The sequence below is a fragment of the Macrotis lagotis genome, chromosome X (genome assembly GCF_037893015.1).
Source record: "Macrotis lagotis isolate mMagLag1 chromosome X, bilby.v1.9.chrom.fasta, whole genome shotgun sequence".
Lineage (NCBI taxonomy): Eukaryota > Metazoa > Chordata > Mammalia > Peramelemorphia > Peramelidae > Macrotis > Macrotis lagotis.
In genome coordinates, this window is record NC_133666.1 from 132,608,763 (window position 1) to 132,630,136 (window position 21,374).

Genomic DNA, 21,374 nt, shown 5'->3' on the forward strand with positions numbered 1-21,374 from the left:
GACCTTTATTTTCTAATTCTTTTTATGTATGAAAATGATATTACTGATGCACAATTTTACTGACTATGCACTTTTGATGCTTTTTCAGTTGTGTCAGAAGATGCAAATATTAAATTTTAATCTTGTTACCAAAACCAAAATAATATTAAGTTCCTGTCTTTCATTCACTTGTTCATTAGATGTGATTGGGTTGTAAAATATAAAGCATGCTTTGGTGAGATTAGCTAGATTTAATCATGGAACAGAGGGAGGCTAGCTTGTCCACATACAACTACAAATCCATCAGAATGCAAATATCACTAGTCTTTCATCAACTGAACAGCAATACTTATCTGAAACTATTTTTTTAAATCAGGGACTAGCAGGACTTTAAATGCTAAAGGCTAGAACTGCTTTGGGAATAAAACATGTGAAACTTGGATGTTCTTGGTATCAAGCTTAGGACACATCTATGCTACTAATTTTCATCACAGACCACAGGATTCATTCTCAGACTTAAAAATAAGATAACCATACATTTTTAAAAAACTTAGATTTTTAGTATTTTTCTTTCTATAAAGAATACAGAGTTCTTGGAACTTTTTAACAATTCAGTTTGTAACTTTTAAAAACTATTAACAAAAAAAGGTGAAATGAGCAATAGAGTATGTCTAAAAGAAACAGTGGAGTAGAACAGCTTTTTGTGTATCTTGATTTGGACATAACACTGTGCAGACTAGCTTGGAACAGTCTAAATACTTAGACATTCAGAAAGTTTTTCCAAGAATTTTTTTAAGTTGTTAGTCAATCTGAAATAGGACTCTGAAAACTAGATGTAAATATAATCCATATCCGATAATCTTTGACCATCACTTTTATGATGTAGGTCATAGTTTATAACTAGTATGGCCTCCCTCATTGTGGGATGCAAATGGCAAAGATATAATATTACGTTATCTCCTTTAATTAGCAGTGATATAAATGGAAACTAGGATCAGTATTTTTTTAAAACTGTTATTAACAATGCTTGTATATTTCAAAAAAGAATTAACTGGTTATCAATAGATTAATCAAACTATATTTTTATTTTTCAAATGTTCTAATGAATTGCAAAAAAGAGCTTAAATTTGTTACTTTAGCATGTTGAGTAGCAATGCTTAACAAAGCAATCTGGCCCTATTCATTTCAGTAATCCAAACAGGAAAAAAAATCAAGGGTCCTATTAAAGTAAAGAGAGGCTTAATTTTTGAGAAGGGGTAATTTAATTTAAATTAACTTCATTTAAAAATGATTATTAACATGGAACACAAAGGTTCAATAAAATATTTTAAAATAAATCAATACTGTACTGTGATCCCTTAAGGGAGAGGGAAGAGCAAAGTAATAAAAAGTGAGTTTGTAAGATACCAGAGGAAAATTTAGTAGGCCAGAAAGAGAATTAGTATCTTCTTGTGACAAGGTTAACCTATTCTTGATCACTCTTCCCTAAAATAGAGTTTCTGATTAGTATCTTTTTATCCTTTGTCCTTTGAAAACCTTATAGTGGGGACGGCTAGGTGGCATAGTGGATAAAGCACTGGCCTAGGAGTCAGGAGTACCTGGGTTCAAATCCAGTCTTAGACACTTAATAATTACCTAGCTGTGTGGCCTTGGGCAAGCCACTTAACCCCATTTGCCTTGCAAAAAAACCTAAAAAAGAAAAAAGAAAACCTTATAGTGATTAACAGTTGGTCAATCTTGGGAAGCTCAGCTCCATTGTGGAGCTGAGAGAAATTATTTTCTCATCTTTAGAGATGATAGCTAGAACAACTAGGTGGCATAGAGCACAGAATACCTGGAACTGGAGTTAGGGAGACCTGAGTTCAAAAGCAACTTCAGATATTTCCTACTTAAGTGACCTTGGTTAAGTTACTTAATTCTTTTTTTTTTGTAAGTTACTTAATTCTGCCTCATTTTTCTCCTTTGTAAAATGAACTTGTGAAGGAACTAGCAAACTATTACAGTATCTTTGCCAAGAAAACTCCAATTGGGTTAACAACAAATTGGGCAGGACTGAAATAACACAACAAAAAAAGTGCTAACTAAAGCAATATTATCTTCTCCCCTCTTTCCTCCCTTCCCCTTCACCCCCCCCCCGACTTTTTTAGTTAAACCACAGGTTTGATCCAGTGGTCTGAAGGTCCCTAATTTAAGGGCCATAAAAAATAACTTGTTCCACCAATCTTTGCTTAGATCTTGAATGTTATATTTAAAACATTCAAAATTATTTGTTTGTACTAATAAGCTTTGCACTGTAAATAATGCACTGATTTTTAGCTAATTGTCAAGTGAGCCATATAGAATTGGTAAGGTCTTTATCTCTTGGGAGGCAGAAGATTCCTAAATATACTTTGTGCTTTATAATTAAGCATAGGTAATGTTGATTTTTAAAATGGATTTTCTGCTACTTCAAAACTAACATTCTGTTACCTTCCTTAGGTTTTGGTAGGTAACATTTTATTTCTAATTTGGTGGATACTTATATTCTTATTTGGTAGATAACATTTTATTTCTTATTAATTATTTATTAATATGACTATAAAACTTTAGCAAACTAAATATCATGTAACTCATGCAACAAGAAAGGATTATTTATAACAAAATATATAGACAATTACGAAAGCAAATTTAGAGTAACAGGAAGAATATAGCAACTAATCTTTTGTATAGTTTGAAGAGTTACTTAGCTTTTCCCCTCATGATCACTGTAATTGCTGTAGGGATACTTTAAGGATGTGGGAAATTTGTCTAATTTCCTTATGCCCTTCTCTCCTCTACTCCCAAATAAATAAATAAACCCAGTTTGCTTTCTCCATTTCTTTTCTTTTTTTTTTTTTTTTAAGGCTTTTGCAAGGCAAATGGGGTTAAGTGGCTTGCCCAAGGCCACACAGCTAGGTAATTAAGTGTCTGAGGCCAGATTTGAACCCAGGTACTCCTGACTCCAAGGGCGGTGCTTTATCCACTAAGCCACCTAGCTGCCCCTACTACATCACCTAGCCACCCCATCTCCATTTCTTTTCAATATTGCCATCATGATTCCTGGGCCTGAACATCTGTTAGAATTTAGTGCTTACTTAGAGAAAACATGACAAACAGCTTGTCTTTTATTTGTTTACCTTTTACTATATTCAGTATCCTTGGCTATAACATAAAAAGCTTTCCAGAAGTCTACCACTGGTTCTGCCATGGATGATCCAAATTACACTGGCACAATAAACAACTGATAGGCATCTTTGCCTTGTCTTAAAACTGGGCCAGATACAATTTAACCTTTAACTTAAAATTCAGTTTACAGCCCAATATTAGCTATGATTCCCACCATTTAGATTTCCAGGTATTCTGGAATTTTTTGAAATCACACAATTAGCATCTTATTTTCTGCCCTACTTGTATCTGTGCTATTGTAATAACCTCCTGACTATTTTTGCCTCTGGTTACTACCTTCTCTAATCATATATATATATATATATATATATATATATACATATAAAATCTCCTCCCATCCTTTACAAAGCTGCCAAAATTATCTTCCTAAGACACAGGTCAGTTCATATCACTCCCCTACCCAAAAACCTTCAGTGGCTTCCTATTTCCTTTAGTTTAAATACAAACTTCTCAACCTAGCATTTTAAGATCCATCAACACTCTAACTCTGCTTACCTTTCTATTACATTAATATTTGTCCTTCATTCTTGAAGACCATGACATCAGGGAGGTGATAACATGATAAGCAAGTAAATTGGATTTGAGTTGGGGGTGGTGGTATACAGTGCTCAGTTACCAGCCTCACTTTCTTTTCCAGAATCGTCTGGGTCCAGTAGCCAGAAATGAATCAGGATGACTGGAGATGGTCCTAGATGTGAGGTAATCAGGGTTAAATGATTTGCCCAAGGCCACACAGCTAATTAAGTGACAAATGTTTAAGGCCAAATGTGAACTTAGGGTCCCGATTCCAGGGCTGGTGCTGTATTCATTATACTACCTACTGATTTTTATATACTATACATTTTAGCCAAACTATACAATTTATTCCCACAACCTGATGGTAGTCTCCCACTTATGTGTATTTTCACAAGATGTCTCATGTACCTGTAATGGATTCCCTCTTTCAGAATTTTTATCTTCCTTTAAACTCAGTTCATGTTTATCTTATGGGAAACTTTCTGATTCCCTTAGTTAAGTTCTGTCTTCTCTCTTCCTTCAGATTGCCTTGTATTATACTTATCTGTTTATCCATTGTTAACTTTCTCCCCTTATCTCCCCATTGCCAGTAAGCAGGGGATTTTCCCCCCCATTCATTCAGTTCCTTTCACATAGTAGATCTTTGACAAATAATTGAGTTGTATTTGTTACAATGGGAGGGAAGTGTTGTCGTTCTCCCTTCCCCTTCCCCTCATCCTCACTTAGTTATTACTAAAGGTAATAACTGATATGGTAGCTTATTAAGATCTCCCAATCTTTTACCTCAGCATACAAAAATAAAAATAAAACAATTTGTTAATTTTACCTTTTAAAGAGAAAATTAGAAATAGGGCATGATTTTTTTTGTACCCTAAAGCCTTTTTCTTCATTATTTTAAATCTATATTATTGGGACCAGTCTTCTTAACTACTGAAGAAAAGTTGACTAATTGCATCTAGCAAATAGTTTTTTAATATTGTAGCACCAAACCAGATTTCAAAACTAACAATTATGAAGTACAGAAATGCAGTGTTCAGTATTTATGGAGCAGAAACTCAATTCAATGAGGGGAAAAAGTTTATAATTACTTTGCTAACCAAGCTGATATATTTTTAAAATTGATCAGTCCTGGGATAGTTAGGTATCACAGTGTATAGAAGACTGGTCCTGGAGTCAGGAGGACCTGAGTTCAAATGTGGTCTTAGACATTCATTATTTACTAGTTGTGTGACTTTGGGCAAGTCACTTAACCTCATTGCCTAACAAAAAAACAAAAACAAAATTGGCCAGCCCCCTTAAATTTTCATAAGATTAAAAAAAAGATTAGTGGATCTATTCTTTAGTTCCTCCTAAAAGAGGAAGCAGTTGCCTTAAAAAGTTGCTCTTATACACTGAAATTTTATACAATGTGATTCTTTTTTTTCTTTTCTACTTCATTAGATTTTTCAACTATGAAATGATTCATCACTTGGCTGTTTATTGTTGTAGTAGGTTTTTGGGTGTGTAATTTTTTTTTACTCAGAAGGGAATTTGTTAAAACTAGTCTAAGAGACAAAGGTGGTGACTTGGGAAGCAAAGTACTCCCTACAAGTGATGTTAAATGTTAACAAGTTTTTACTTTTTACTGGAGAAAAGAACCAATTTAATTTACTACATGGTTTGGTGAAAACTCTTACTGTCTAGTCAATTAGTACTTATTAAAAATAAAGCTAATTTCAACTTTCATTATAACAAAAATGCAATCAAATAATGTTTTGAAAGTTTTTAAATTGTATAGTTTGAAAAGTGAGTGCAAAGTGTTTTGAACCTTTTTATAAGATTAATTATGAAAAGTACTGTACTAACCTTATGTATAGGATTCAGCATCTTTTCATGATTATAGTTTGTTTATTTTTCCAACTACATGTAACGGTAGTTTTCAACAATCTTTTTTTTTTACATTTTTCTTCCTCATCCGTTTGCTGCTCTCCTCCTCCTAACAGAAAACAATGTAACATTGACTCCATTTCTGTAACCATACTAAACATAGATCTATAGTAATCATGTTGTGAAAGAAGAATCACATCCAAACAGAAGAAAAAAATTAGAAAAAAAGGACAATTCATAAGACAAACTTTTTTAAAAAATTGAAGATAGAAAACTTTGGCCTGTATTTAAATTCCACAGTTTCTTCTCTGGATGTGGATGGTATTCTTCATCACAAATATTTTAGAATTGTCTTTGATTATTGCACTGTAGAAATGATCAAGTCCATCATGGTTGATCATCACCCTAAATTGCTGTTGTACTAATGTTTTTCTGGTTCTGCTCATTTCACCCTCCATCAGTTCATGCAAGTCTTTTCAGGCTATTCTGAAGAACCCCCTCATGATTTCTAATAGAATAATAGTGTTCCATCACATTCATATTCCACAATTTGTTCAGCTATTCCCCAATTGATGGGCATCCCTTCAATTTCTAATTCTTTACTACTCTGAAAAGAGCTGCTGTAAATATTTTTGTCCATGTGAGTTTTTCCCCCTTTTTTTGTGATCTCTTTGGGATATAGAACTAATAGTGTTATTGCTGGATCAAAAGGCATGCATAGTTTTATTGCCCTTTTGGCATAATTCCATATTGTTCTCCAAAAAGGTTGGATTAAGTTTAAAACTCGACCACCAATGCCTTAATGTCCCAGTTTTCACACATTCCCTCCAACATTGATCATTTTCCTTTTTAGTCATATTGACCAATCTGACAGGTGTGTTGTGGTGTATCGGAGTTGTTTTAATTTTCATTTCTCTAATCATTAATGATTGAGAGCACTATAGATACCTTTAATTTCTTCAATTGAGAATTGCCTTTTCATACCCTTTGACCATTTTGTGATTATAGTTTTTGAGAGCGAAATAGAGTAAATATCCAAAAGAAACCACAAAAAGGAAGTACTCTAGGGTGTGTAACTATGAGGAATCTTGTGTTTTAATAGAGCTAAATTATTAAAACTAGATGAGTCTTGTGTTTCAGGAGAGCATTGATAGTGACATTTTAGACCATCACTGTGTAGTACATATTTGGCAGGTTTCTTTATGATGCGTTTTCATTCTCTAACACTTTTTTAAAGTCCATTCATTATTTTTTTATCTGCTACAGTATGATTTGAAATAAAAAAAATCATGGATTTTTCACCTCTCCACACATATACTCCTCCTCAGAGTGTGCCAGAGAACACTGGCTACACTTATGGACTAAGGTGAGTGTATATCTATGTCTGTATAAGTGGTTTGGGTTTTTTGATTGTGATGTACTCAACTAACACTATGGTACTATGAATATATGATGTACATCAGGAATTTTTTTTGTTTATATAAACACTGCACCATGGAAATTTAATTTATGAAACTGATTTGGAAATTATTTGAATTTATTTTGAAAATTTTGAGGCAACAAATTTCCAATGACTCAGTGATTACTCATGAATGAAATGCTATCCCAGGACTCCACCCAAAATGACTGTTAACATAAAGAAATCTTTGTAGTGTTTAGGTTCATCAGTTCCCTCATTTGTAAAATTGAGGTATTTGATTAGATGACTTTCCAGGGTCCTTCCAGTTCTATATTTATGATCCTCTGAATTAATTGTATTAGTGTAAAAAATCTTAGAAAAAATTCTTTGTTGTCATCCTATGAGATACAAAATAACCACATAAAGAATATATCACTTGAGAATATTAACCATTTTAACATTTTATAAGAAGGATAGGTGACAAGATCATAACTTCTAAAAATAACTATCAGCTTTCTAAAAAAGTATATTGTCATTTAAATCATTTTATACTAAAAATTTATGATATATTGATCTGGCATCTGAGTACAGAAAGACACATACTTGACTATGACCCTGCAACTTTCCTAGCACCGTTTCCCTACACTTAAGTTGCTTAATAGTTGCCCATCTGTATTAGAGGAGGAGGTTCTTCACCCTTTTTTGCATCATTAACTTCTTTAATAGCCTGGTGAAGCCTATGGACCACTTCCCAGAATAATGGGGTTTTTTTTGAATTACAAAAATTTTATTTATTTTGAGTTTTACAATTTTTCCCCTAATCTTACTCCCCCCCAACAGAAGGCAATTTGCCAGTCTTTACATTGTTTCCATGGTATACATTGATCCAAATTGAATGTGATGGGAGAGAAATCATACCCTTAAGGAAGAAACATAAAGTATAAGAGATAGCAAGATCAGACAATAAGGTATCAATTTTTTTTTCTAAATTTAAGGTAATAGTCTTTGGTCTTTCTTCAAACTACACAGTTCTTTCTCTGTATACAGATGGTAATTGTCCCTGATTGTTGCACTGATGGAATGAGCAAGTCCATCAAGGTTGATCATCGTGTCTATGTTACTGTTAGGGTATACACTGTTCTTCTGGTTCTGCTCATTTCACTCAGCATCAGTTCATGCATATCCTTCCAGGCTTCCCTGAATTCCTGTCCCTCTTGGTTTCTAATAGAACAATAGTGTTCCATGACATAAATATACTACAGTTTGCTAAGCCATCCCCCAATTGAAGAACATTTACTTGATTTCCAATTCTTTGCCACTACTACAGAATAATGTTTTTAAGTGCATAATATACAAAGGATTACAAGGAAATTCAATTATATTCAAATAGTTATCAAAATGCTTTAGAAAACAAGTTCCTGGATTCCTGGATTGTAGGAGCATTGGCCATGATCATTTCTGTACTCCAATGAAATCATAATGCTGGTCCTCTCTAAATTTCCAATTCATAGATTTAAAAAGGTGGTATTTTTTTAAATCTAATATTGTGGATCATAGAATTTCAGAAAGGCCAAGCTAGACCTTAAAAATTAGGTTTTCTAAGTCGTTTTATAGATTAAAAAAATTGAGGTATATATATATATATATATATATATTCTATCTAGGTTGTGATAATTGCCAAGATAATTAAGGGTGGATCTGGAATGAGAACTTATACCTCCCCTAATTCCCAAACTAATATTTGTTCTACTATTATCTCTTTCCAATAGAATGTTGAATTTTTTTGTAAACTTAAGAAATGTGTTTGGTTTCAGGAGGAAATATGTAAAGATAAATTCCCAGACTGATTAGAACTTGATTTTTTAGAAACTGTTTGAATTCAAGGGCAGCATGTTTAAGTGTATTTATAGTCACAAAGATAGCTTTCATTTCAAGTTCTTATAAAACATTATTCTTTAAAAGATAAAGATATTTAATCTTTATAGAAAATCTTGAAAACCATTTTAGGGGAGTTTTGTTTGAAAATTTAGAAAAGTATGCCATCTTAAGTTCAGGTCTCTTCCTTTTTGTGAGATTCATAATTCTAATTGACATCACATTTTCCAAGGCAACTAGTTTTGTTTACATAAACAGAATTAGTTTCACATGGTGGAATGAACAAATTAATTACTCAGCTCTGTTTTTTGAACATAACTAAAGGTTGGTATTCATAATTTAACTATTAGTTCTAAAGACATTCTTTTCAGTTTTAAGTATTTTAAAACTTTGTGATCAGGTCTATTTTATGAAAGCAGCTTGGTGTTTCACGTTTGCCTAAAAGATGAACATTGATGCCTTTGTAAAGTTAGCACCCTCTCTTTTCTTATAGTTTAAGTAGATTTGAGACTTTACCATTGAATATGCACTTGAAAGATAAAAGAAAATACCCTGAAAACTTGGGAAAGCCTAGAATTTAAGCTACTGTCTTGTCAAAGAATTTTTTTTTGTATTTTTAAGTTTGTGTGCCTCACCAATCTTTCTGTCTTTGTGCTCATTTTAAAAAAAAGTTGTATTCTTTTTTTTTTTTTTAGGTTTTTGCAAGGCAAATGGGGTTAAGTGGCTTGCCCGAGGCCACACAGCTAGGTAATTATTAAGTGTCTGAGGCCGGATTTGAACCCAGGTACTCCTGATTCCAGGGCCAGTGCTTTATCCACTGCGCCACCTAGGCGCCCCCAAAAAAGTTGTAGTTCTTAAAAAAACCTTATAAATTTAATTTTCGTAAAAGCAAATCATATTTGAAAATGCTCATTTTTAAATTAGTTTCAAAACTAATGAATCCTTCTATAAAACAGATGAAGAAGCATTCCTCTGATTTTTTTTTTGTGGGGTGATCTGACCTATAGATTTGATGTTAAAAGTAAGATAACTCTGGGGCAGCTAGGTGGAGCACTGGATAAAGCACTGGCCCTGGAATCAGGAGTACCTGGGTTCAAATCCGGCCTCAGACACTTAATAATTACCTAGCTGTGTGGCCTCGGGCAAGCCACTTAACCCCCATTGCCTTGCAAAAATCTAAAAAAGATACTCTATTTTAGAACTAGATTTGGCCTTTACTATTTGAGTCTTGTTCTAGCTATTGTTATTCTTTTATATTGTTTGCTAAATAAGTATAAATATTCTTTCATGTTCTTTCCTCCTGGTTCAGAATTAGGACATTTCAATTGCTGCTTTGCTTTTTCATCCCTAGACATTTAATAGAAACTACAAGTTCCCTCCCTCTTTTTTTTTAGTGATCTTATATTTCTTTTAAAAACATGTTGTTTGATTTGCTCGACCACCCTTCCTTCCCCCTCCTGATAGCAGTGAGTAATTAGTCATGATTGTGAAAGAAGAATCAGAACTAAAGGGGGGGGAACTATGAGAAAGAAAGAGAAAAACATGAAAGGAGTTTTAAAAAGTTAATGTATATGCTTTGCTCTGCATTTAGACTCCATAGTTTTTTTCCTCTGGATATGAATGGCATTTTCCATCACAAGTCTTAAAATTGTCCTTGATCACCGAACTTCCAAGAAGAACCAGGTCCTTTAATAATTGAGCAAAATCTATTTTAACACCTTTATTTTATTAGTGAAAAGAGAACTGAGGCCCAAAGAGGTTAAATGCCCTCACCCAAGCTGATAGACATAGCAAGGAGTAAATGGATTTGAACCTGGTTTATCCTATTCTAAATCCAATGTTTTTTTCAGTACACCATGCGAAGTATTCTGTTTTGTAGTATAATGCCTAAAAATTGACATATTAAATATATATTTCAGCATGAAAATTTGAAAATATTTTACTTAGTTGATTTGCTAAAATATTTTCAAATTTACATGCTCTACTATTTTATCTTAATACCTTAAATTTAGTTTAGTTAAATGCCCAGATGTTTAAGGAACATATTGCTACCACACTAGGATAATACTAGGAAATACAGTTTGTTTTTTGAAATGTAGAAGTAGTTAGATGTTTTTGGTCAAGAATTGTGCTGTCCATTTTTAATGTGCCAAAGCATCTTGGTCTTAAATTTTTTTAGGATAATAACAATTGCCATTAAGGATTAGTAGTTAAATTTTTTTGACTAAATATTGGACGATCTATTTGTTTCACTAAATCTCTTTAAGCTTTATAACAAATGACATTAAAACTTGATAACCTTGTGATGAGTTTGTTCTCATTGTAGTTCAAGCTATTCTTCAGATGCCCTGGATTTTGAGACTGAACATAAATTAGATCCTGTGTTTGATTTTCCAAGACTGTCACGTCGAAGTTTGCATTCCGTCCCTACAGCATACTTTAATGATAATCAGATGGAATACACTCGTCCCTATACCAGAAGTGCTTCTCACAAAGACAGGGCTTCAAAGTAAGCAATGTTTTGTTTCTTTTACTTTGAATTTTAAAAATTATTCACTATTCAAATATCACAAGTATTTTTATCTTGTGTAAAACTTTACCTTAGCAAATTTCACATACGACTACTAATAATATGATTCAAATTTTTAATATGGTAGAAATGTTCAAGTAACCAATTCTAGAATTTAGAACATTATTGCCCATCTATGGAGTTGTTCAGTTGAAGTTCTATTCAGTTATATTTCAGAGTCCTAAAGAGACAGCTGCCACCCAATAAAGTAGCTACAGTTCCAGATATAGTACTAATAGTCATGGTTTAGAAAGTTTTATTCATCCAGTGTAATGAGTATTGAACTTCAGCTGTCTGACCAAATGTCAAGGGGAAAAGTGCTCTCATCAAAACAAACATGTTACAGCTCAGTCCTGTAATATTAAAGATTAAGATATATGTGTATATAATATGAAATTTACATTATAAATTAAGGTAAATTCTATGAATACATTGCTTGGTGATTATCAAATTATTCAATTTTTGACCTTTCCATGTTTTATATCAGCACTGTATGAAAAAGTATAGGATAATTTTCATGCTTTTTAACCTTATTCAATTCTGAAGTATGACCTATCAACACAGATATTCAGTAAACAAAGGTTTTGAAAGGGAAGAGAAAAATGAGTGACATTTGTAGGCTCAAAAGGACCAGCATTTAAAGATTCATATTGAAATGTTCTTATATGAATTATGAGAGGAAACAAAATTTCTTCAAATTCTGAATAAGTTATTGTCTTATTAGTTATGCTTCCCATAATTGATTTGCTAGAAAGAATAGCCTCTTTCTAATTATTTAATCTGTAAGTTAATTAAACATATACACTAAATACTTTAAATAAATAGCCTAGTTGAAAAAGCTGTCTGACAGGTTTCTATCCTTTTTGGAAGGATGGGAGGACTGGGTAGGATGGGGGAGGGGTGGGATTTAAGCCTATGATTTTTTTGTAGGAAACTCCTGTTATAGGAAATGCTGATATATAGTGATATAGATCAGCAACTCTAGCATTTTTGTTATATAAAGTTGAATTTTCATTAAAAGTTAGCTTTGAAGTCAGTTTTGTAGTTGATGGAGAATGTAAATGGAAAAATCCGTATTCTAGATGTTTGGCCTGTCCTTGATTTATTAATTCAAACTCAAATTTTGTTTGTCCTTGAGAAGTAATGTCATTTCTCTTTCAGTCTTCATGAAGTACAAAAAGTATTCATTTTATAAATTTTTGAAAAGCAAATCATTTAAATTATTTAAGGTATTAGGGTTACTTAATCTTGAATTTATGTTCACTCTGCATTATGATTAAGTTTATCACTAAAGTCTAATTATTTTATATTTATCAGAGAAAGTTTGAAGATTTATTTTCTTTTTTGGATAGGACAACAGAACATAGAAATAGAAATAAACAGTTGTCGACTGTAAAACATACTGCAAGAAAAGCTGCCTCCAACTCTTCCTCCCTTCTCAGTCAGCGTTCCTTTGATAGCCACACTAGTGATACATCTTTAAGATCCTCGGTGCTGGATGAATCTTTGATTCGTAAAAAGACCAAAGTTGTCCATTTCTGGGGTGAGTTAATGGGAGATATTTTCTGTTACCTTTGGAATAAATTGTTAGATGTGTTTGTGTGTGTATTTTAAATGTGTCTCTTGTTTGCCTATAAAAGCTCAGACTGTTATTTATATTTAAAAAAAATTTTGTCATCTATATTTTAATAGGTTTTGGTATTTCTAGAAGTAAATAGGTTACATATCAAGCTGGGAAATTGAAGTCCCAAAAATTTAACTGATTTACTTATGGATATAAAGATACTTATTTGAATACTACTTCAGTCTTCCAATTTCCCTTTGGGGTTTGGTTTATTTGTTTTTGTTTTTATTTGGACAATTAAAGTAATATAATTGGTTGTTATAATTAGATCTGTTTTCTAAATATGATGTCATGGGAATCACCTTTAAGCAAACTTTCTTAATTTTTAAACCTTCCCTCATTTATTTTTCTGTTTATCTTGTATTTGACTTACTTTGAATATAGGTGTTCACATATTTTTTCCATATTAGAGTGTAAGCTCTTTGAAGGGAGGAACTGCCTTTTGCCTCTTTTTGTATACTCAGCACTTAGCTAGTGCCTGGCACATTGTAAAAGCTTTATAAATTTTTATTCATTGAGATAATCTCTAGAACTAAGCATGGGAATCTGAATATATTTAATGTTTATTGTCAGAATATTTTTTTGGACCATTTAAAGCTTTTAGATTTTAAAATGATAATTATATTAATTAGCAAAAGTCAATACCCCTTTGACTTCAATATTTTTTTTGCTATTCTGGTTGGAGTTCAGGGAAATTGACGAGATCTACTTGGATTTCCTTCTAAGCCAAAATTATCATTTCAGTTAAATAGTATAATTGTAAGTTTTAATCTAGTGGGTGCTAGGTAGGTAGTAAAGCACTGGGTCTGGAATTAGGAAGATTTAAGTTCAAATCCAGCCTCAGACACTCCCCTGAGGAAGTCACTTACCCCTGTTTTCTCATGTATGAAATGAACTGAAGAAGGAAATGCAAAACCACTCCAGTATCTTTGCCAAGAAAACCCAGATGGAGTCAGAGCTGGACATAATTGAAATAACTGAACCAACAACAAGAAGTTTTAATCATACTTGTAAATATAAGAAATTAGACTTTTAAAATTGAGAATATTAAAATCTCAGGGGGGTGATAATATTTTTATACCATATATAATAACTTGGGTGGATAAAACATGTTATTTTATAAAGGAATTGGTTACATGAAAATTTTTTATTTTATGTGATAGTACATGTCAAATACTTTTTCAGATCTTAAAGTGCTATATAAGTGTTGACAATTATTGTTATTTTAACTTTCTTTAAAAGTTGCTTGTCTCTATGACTTTTATACTGGGTCATTTCTCTCACATTGTTATTTGAAGGTTTTAAATAAGTTTCCAAAATATTATGTGCTAATTTTGGCAAGTGTTGGTATTCTGGTTTCACTGTGCTATTTGTTCTGGCAGCAAAAATGGTTACCAGGCAACAGAAGCAGCATATGCTACTAATTAATGTAGCTTTCTCCAGTAGTCACATGGAGGTAGCAGGGAGATAGAAGTTGTTGCTTGTTTCCTTATACTTCCCATAACAGATGATCATGCTTATTGTAAATGTTTTTTTTATCAACATAAAATTGTTTTTGTGTGTGTGTGTGTGTGCATGTGTGTATTTTTCACCCAAGTTGAATGTAATAAAAGATAGTGATTACAAGCATGAAACTGGAAGTATTTCCATTTTGAGAACTTGAAAATTGGAGAAGGGAAGTTTTAAGTGCTGCTTCATATGATGCAATATAATTCTAATCTTTAACTTTTGTAGTTTCTAAGCTCCTTCACATGTTTTAATTTGTGTTTTGTTTTGTTTTGTTTTTAGGTCTTGATGATGATGGTGATCTTAAAGGTAATAAGTTCATGTTCCTTTTTTTCCTCCAAAATACATTAATTGCTAGGTTGATTCATATGAAAGTAAACAATTTTAATCTATCTTTAAAAAAATTTAGGTGGGACTAAAACTGTTCAGGAAAATGGTGATCTGGCAACTGAAGAAACAGATACAGCCTTGAACAATGGTTATATATGCAGTGATTGCAGTATGCTTTCTGAGAGAAAGGATGTCCTCACAACCTACTCTACTTCCCACGTGCCATCTTCTAGAATTTATTTTAGGGATGGGAGTCAAAAACGTAAGTCTGGTTTTTTGAACTAAAGTATTAGGAAGATAGTTTTGTAATCTACAGATTGATGTGTGTTTATTCAAACCATTTTTGCTATTTGTGCTTTATTTGTGTTATTTGTGCTTTAAAAAACAAGCAGTGAAATAACTTATATGCTTGCAATTGGTTAGTATTTTTCCTAGAGAATATTTTTTACCCATTTATACTACAAAGTAACATTTTGAATATTTCAGTGAGCAATCAAATGCTTTCCAGTTTTTTCAAATACAATAAATAATTAAGAAAAATTTTAATACCCCTTTCAAACTTCCCTTATTAAATTAGACATTATGCCATTATTTCTTGCTTAGTACCCCATATGTACAGCAATCTGAATTAGTGATACAAGGGAAATTTCCTTTGTGACTTAAATAATGTTTGACAGGATGTTTTCTGTAATAAAAAAGAAATTTATGGAAATTGTGGTAGGAAAGGAAGGTAGAAATGTAACTGCTGAATCAAATCCTACCAATCTGCTAGGTTTTTGGTTGCATGTTTAAGTAGGAGAAAAAAGAAAGTTTTGGTCTGGCAGTTGGAAAGATGAAGGTATTTACTGAATTCAGGTTCTGGAGAGGACTCTACTGATTTTCTATTTGTGATTGCTTTTGTTTTTGGAAAGGCAACTCCATTTATTGCCCAAGTTAATATCACTGTTCTAACATTATTTACCTGTACTTGAATTCAAATTGAGAGGTACTCCAGAAATATCCCCACAGAATGGAATATGAGTCAAGGAACTTTTGCTACTGGCAGATCTAATAGGAAGATCCCAAAGAACTCCACCTGTGCATACTGTGAGGACTGCTTTCTGCCAACCAAACATTTAACTTATTTGAAAGTCAAAAAAAAAAAAAGTACCCTTTCCTTAGGCAGTAATTGTAACCATTTCTCCTACAGAGTATTATGAGCATTTAAGAGTCCCATAACTCAAAGTGAATTCTGTTTGATTACCAATTTGGTTAATCCTTTATAATGCCATGTGTAAGAGGTTGCCCTTCATCCTTCTGTGGAATAAGGGATACTTGGTAAAAGCTGTTACCATCCAAAGTCCCTTCTTTGTCTTATCACTTTTGCTATGTCCCTTTAGCCTTTGAATTCCTAAAATCTTTTTTGGGAGCTATTTGAATGAATGATAGCTTTAGTTATTATCAGAAAGTTTTAATTCTTAATGCTACCTAGTCATTTAAATTCAAAAGATACATATTTCATATTTTTGATAAATTTAACTTTATTTATAGAGGTGTTTTTGAAGGAGTTAAAAATGCTTGCTTTGATAAGGTTTGAAAAAAATAGGGTGTACCTTTGAAAGGCTTTTTCTATTGTAGCTTTCTTTATGCCCTCACAGAGGGCATAATGAGAGCACCCACTTTTGTTTTTTTTCTCATAAAGTTGCTCACAATTGTTGTTCACATTGTTAACATAACAAGAAAGAATGAGGAAAAAGTTTATGAGAAAGTAAAAATGTCATATGGAACATCTATTTTTATTTTTATGTTGTCAACTGACATAAACAATGTTTTTTAAGTTGAATGTGAATTTAAGACATAAATATTTACCTTAGTGTCAGTCTCTCTCCCTTTGAGTGTTGTTTTTACTCAGAATGCGTTTTTTTTTAACATTAATCAAATTATCAAGTCTTTTCGTCCCTAGATAAATTACCAGAATCTATTTGTTATAACAGAGAGGGATGGAAACAAAGTAGCATGTGGAAAATATAGCAAGCCTAATTTTCTTTCTCTGATTTATAGACAGTTCATTCCATTGGTAAGAAGCCAAAGAGAATCGGGGCAAGGGTGGGAAATGGGGTACTATAAATGGAGAAGGTGCAAATAGCATTAAATGCTAAACCTTAAGGTTGAGACTTAATTCTCTTTTAGAGACATTAAGGTGATTGTTCAGGGACTTCGAATTCAATAAATAATTCTTTAGCTTACTGTGAGATATAAAGCTCTGCTGATGTAGCAGTTTTTGCATTCTTGAAACTTAAAATTTGATAAGGGAATCTGTACATATGTGACTATAGTATGTAAATACATTGAGGAGTTCGACAACAGAGTCTACTTTGAGATATATATTGGAGAAAAGATTTGTGGGTGGAGTGTTTGTGGACTGGTTAATCATAGAAGAGGAAACTTTTTTATATAAATATTTTATTTGTTTTCCAATTATAAACAATAATAGTTTCTACTGATATTTTTTGTAAAGTTTTGTATTAAAAAAACAAGAAAGCTTTGAATTTTACAATTTTTCCCCATCCTCTCTTCCCTCCCCCTCTCCTCCCCCTCTTCCCAACAGAAGGCAGTCTGATAATGCATTAATCATAATTGAAGGTATTGAGAGAAAAAACATATTCTTGAGGAAGAAATAAAATATTAGAGATAGCAAAATTATGTAGTACATAAGACAACTTTTTTAAAAATTGAAGATAATAATCTTTGGTCTTTGTTCAAATTCCACAATTCTTTCTCTGGATGCAGATGGTATTCTCCATCACAAATATCCCAAAATTGCCCTTGATTATTGCACTGATGGAGTGAGCAAATCCTTAAGGTTGATCATCACCCCATGTTACTGTTTAGGGTGTACAATGTGAAGAGGGAATGTTTGGAATGGTTAGGAATTCAGTAGGTAGGATAGGGGGATAAGACATGCAAATCAAAATATATTGTCTATTGTTTCAGTAAAAACCTTTAACAAAGTAAGGTTGGACAGTACTGTCATTTTAAAAATTACTTCTTTGTACTTCCACTATAAGAAAGTAAGCTCCTTGAGAGCAGGGGCTCTTCCATTCTTCCTATTTGTATCTATAGCACCTAGCACAGTGAATTGAACATTGATAGGTACTTAATTCATGTGTGTTGGTTGAATGTTTGATTTAAAAAACTAACTGAACAGGGATTCATTGTACTAGGGAAAAAATGTTGATATAAACTGAAGAAACTCCAGAAAATTGATTGGAATAAATTGTCTGGTGTTTCTCTACAGCCCCTTGATAAATAATGTTACTAGAAGAATTTATACTTTTTTTCCCTACCCCTTAAAAAATACCTTAAGAATAAAGGTCTCTAGCAGCTTTGATATACACAACTGGACTATGCTAGTTTTCCTATTTAGATTTTAAATTCCCTGAGGCAGACATTCCTTTTAAATCTCCCTTTGGCATGGAGAAATAGATTGTATATAGAACATTCTAAATAAATATTTGTTGAATGTGTATAAGTAACAGTGACAATATCAGAAATCACCAGATCTTTTCAAGAAGTTGTTACAGCACCTAAAATGCTGAAGAAAATTGCATGCTCAAGCTGATGATGGCCTCCCAGACTCATTAGAAGATGGAGGGCTTAGTGAACCCAATGAAAACCTTCAGTTGTCCTCTTTGGGAGAAAGTTTGCTTGGAGGAAATGGTGTCATCCAAGATGATATTTTGCAGTTGTTTGCTAGTATGAGATCTTTGGTGGTGTTAAATCTGGCACATAATTTTTATTCCTGCCAAGATATTGTAAGGATCCATATTCTTTTGATGGATTATAGCTTTAAGAAAAATTTCATTTTAACTTTTAGGATCATTTGTTGCAATTAAATGAACTTTATAAATTCTCAAACTAAAATGACCTTTCAAGTAATTTGCAAGGTGTTTTTTATCAGTAGAGGATGAGTGTCAGTCTTGTGGGAGGAAATAACTTGTATTCACACTTTTTTTAATAGGAGGTGCATCTCTCTACATGAATAAAATTTTACGTCTGACCAAACATACAGCGACATCATTTTCATCACTCTTAGTTCAACTTTTTCAAGTTGTTTTAATGAAGTTGGGTTACGGATCAGAGAATTACAAATTGAAAAATTATGAATCTAAAGATTGTGAATCAAAAAGTTATAAGACGAAAAGCCATGAATCAGAAGGTATTTAACAAATTTTCTTCTTTTTCCACCAAACAATGTTTTAGTGGTGGAGAAAATACTGTACTTTTTCTTATGGCTTTTCATCTACATTTTCTTCTACTGCAGTCAGTTGTCTTCTTGTGACTTTTTTCTGAGCTTACAATACTAGTTTATCTTATCTTTAAAATTGGCTGTTGCTTAAACTACTATCAAAGTATACTTCTTTAATCTCTCTTTTTCGACGTTCTTTGATTCATTTTACCTTTTTTAAGACAAAGGTAATTGTTTGATTAAATGGATTGATTTTTAGGTCAGCACTTCTGTGCTGTATTTATAAACCCTTTTTTTTTTTTAATAAAAGAAAGATTTTATTTATTTTGAATTTTACATTTTTTCCCCTAATCTTGCTTTCCCCCCCCCCAGAAAGCAGTCTGTTAGTCTTTACATTGTCTAAACCCCTTTTTTTCAAACAATATTTTCTTATATTTGCTGCTGATTTGGGAATCCAGTTTATCAATTGGTGCTTTTTAAACCTCTCAATAATAAAACCTCATCAACATTCACCTATATGTGGCACTTCATATATCCACTTTTAACTTTCTTATTGCACTAGCTTCATGTAAAGCTAGAAGAATTTGAACTTGAGAGAGATGAATTTTTCTAAGCCTATTTTGCATATATTGCAGCTCAATCGAATTACTGTGGGTGTGTGAATGTAAAAGAGTTTCTCAAAGAGGATGGTCACCTCAGTGTAAATGGGGAATCACTGTGTAAGTATGGCTTTATCCTATGTGTGAAAACTTAAGTCTTTGACTCAGTTCTACATAGGTTATACTTTTTTTAATGGCCTAATTAGATTACATGAGTGACACGTGCCATATGTCAATATTCAGAGCTAATATACATTATTAGATTAAGTAAGGGACCAACTGTTTAAATATTTAATTATAAAAACTACAAGATTTCGCAAAATTGATTGTTTTTGCTTTTCATAAATTACTGTTTTGACATGACTGGACACAGGTCTATTGATTGACTAACTTGCTTATTAATCTGTTAAATTAATGCTTAATTGTTACCACAACCAACAGGTGATGACTGTAAAGGGAAGAAACATCTTGAAACATATACAACAACCCACTTGCAATCTTCAAGGTCAAAAAGGGTAGCAAGGACCATTTGGCACACCTTTTCTTACACAGGTTGACTCTTGCACCTTTTTTGTTTGTTTTTCTTTTTCATCACTATTTCACAAATGCTAATCATTTGTTCCTCTGTTTTTATAAAACATTTAAGGATTTTAAATAACAATAACTCACTTTTCAGTAGTACTTTAAGGTTTGTAATGCACTTTGTTCACAACCCCTCTGTGGGAGAAGTAATAAGTAGCTACAGATCTACTCATAAAGCACAGTCAAACTAGAAACTTGAGATAAAAATATAGGTAAATTTGTCAGTTTAATGTCTGTTATGTAGAACAGGTTCTATGGATAGAACTCAACAAGAGAATTTAATTAAAATCCAAGCTAATGATACAATATTAATTTTACAAATAGCCACCCATCTAAATTGCATAATAAGTAACATTTATATTAAATATATTTTTCTCTATGTTTTCAAAAATACAATACCACTTTCATTCTTAATTGACAATATTATAAATGTCAGCAAGGTATTTAGTCTCTGAATGTGCTTTTCCTCTTTATTTTTGATTTATATATATATATATATATCATAGAGAAGGAGATAGTAAGTAATGTTAGTTGAAATAAAATTGTTTTGTGAGTTACCAAATAAACGATAGTTGAACAGATAGCTTCTTTATGCTTCAGAAAGTTATTACTGAACCTTCTTAAACTTTGAGAGCATAGATTTCAGGCAGTTAAATTAACATGTATTCATTATTAATGTAACAGTAAAAAAGGAATCTCCTAAGCAACCAAACTTATGTGTCATTTTTAATTGTGTAGCTGATTTTTTTTTCTCCTTCTGGGAGAGGCCATGAAAAAATTTTTTTAGAAATAAAATATTCGGTTAAAATTTTTTTATGTTATCTGAAAGCATCAAACATTTCCCCAAGAATATTTTTCAGACTTTTTTATGGCCCACTTTAGCTTAGAATGTTGTATTTTCTCTCTCATAAAATTTGATAATACTATTCTCAAGCATATTAAAGAAATCTCCAACAGAATTAATATGAAGCTTAGATTTTAGGAAATACTTGTTTAGATGAGTGGTATGTTGTAGACATTTTTGTTGGATAAGAAAAAAGTATAAAATTAAAAAAAATTCTATTTCATAGTAAGTTTTTCATTGCTAGTCAGTTTCA

At 32.1% G+C, this 21,374-nt stretch overlaps 1 protein-coding gene and 1 long non-coding RNA gene across 17 annotated transcripts in view; one reads left to right on the forward strand and one right to left on the reverse strand.

Moving 5' to 3' along the window:
• LOC141498446 (uncharacterized) overlaps positions 1 to 21,374 on the reverse strand; it is a 69,034-nt gene that overhangs the window by 20,022 nt on the left and 27,638 nt on the right. Inside the window, exon 2 of the long non-coding RNA XR_012471648.1 lies at positions 5,545 to 5,674. This is a non-coding gene — a long non-coding RNA (uncharacterized LOC141498446). The remainder of the gene's footprint in view (positions 1 to 5,544; positions 5,675 to 21,374) is intronic.
• SUN1 (Sad1 and UNC84 domain containing 1) overlaps positions 1 to 21,374 on the forward strand; it is a 56,712-nt gene that overhangs the window by 10,697 nt on the left and 24,641 nt on the right. For 5 of the 16 annotated variants that reach the window (XR_012471647.1, XM_074201624.1, XM_074201623.1 and 2 more), the window contains 8 exons: positions 6,832 to 6,931; positions 11,166 to 11,348; positions 12,761 to 12,951; positions 14,821 to 14,847; positions 14,948 to 15,130; positions 18,869 to 19,066; positions 19,732 to 19,815; positions 20,137 to 20,247. Coding sequence is in view for 15 of the 16 variants with exons in the window: in XM_074201624.1 (XP_074057725.1) it covers positions 6,855 to 6,931; positions 11,166 to 11,348; positions 12,761 to 12,951; positions 14,821 to 14,847; positions 14,948 to 15,130; positions 18,869 to 19,066; positions 19,732 to 19,815; positions 20,137 to 20,247 (1,054 nt within the window). In the remaining variant the exon portion in view is untranslated. Of the gene's footprint in view, positions 1 to 3,820; positions 3,883 to 6,831; positions 6,932 to 7,948; positions 9,164 to 11,165; positions 11,349 to 12,760; positions 12,952 to 14,820; positions 14,848 to 14,947; positions 15,131 to 18,868; positions 19,067 to 19,731; positions 19,816 to 20,136; positions 20,248 to 21,374 lie in introns of those variants that run through there. The other 11 variants (XM_074201636.1, XM_074201628.1, XM_074201626.1 and 8 more) reach the window with 8 other exon arrangements.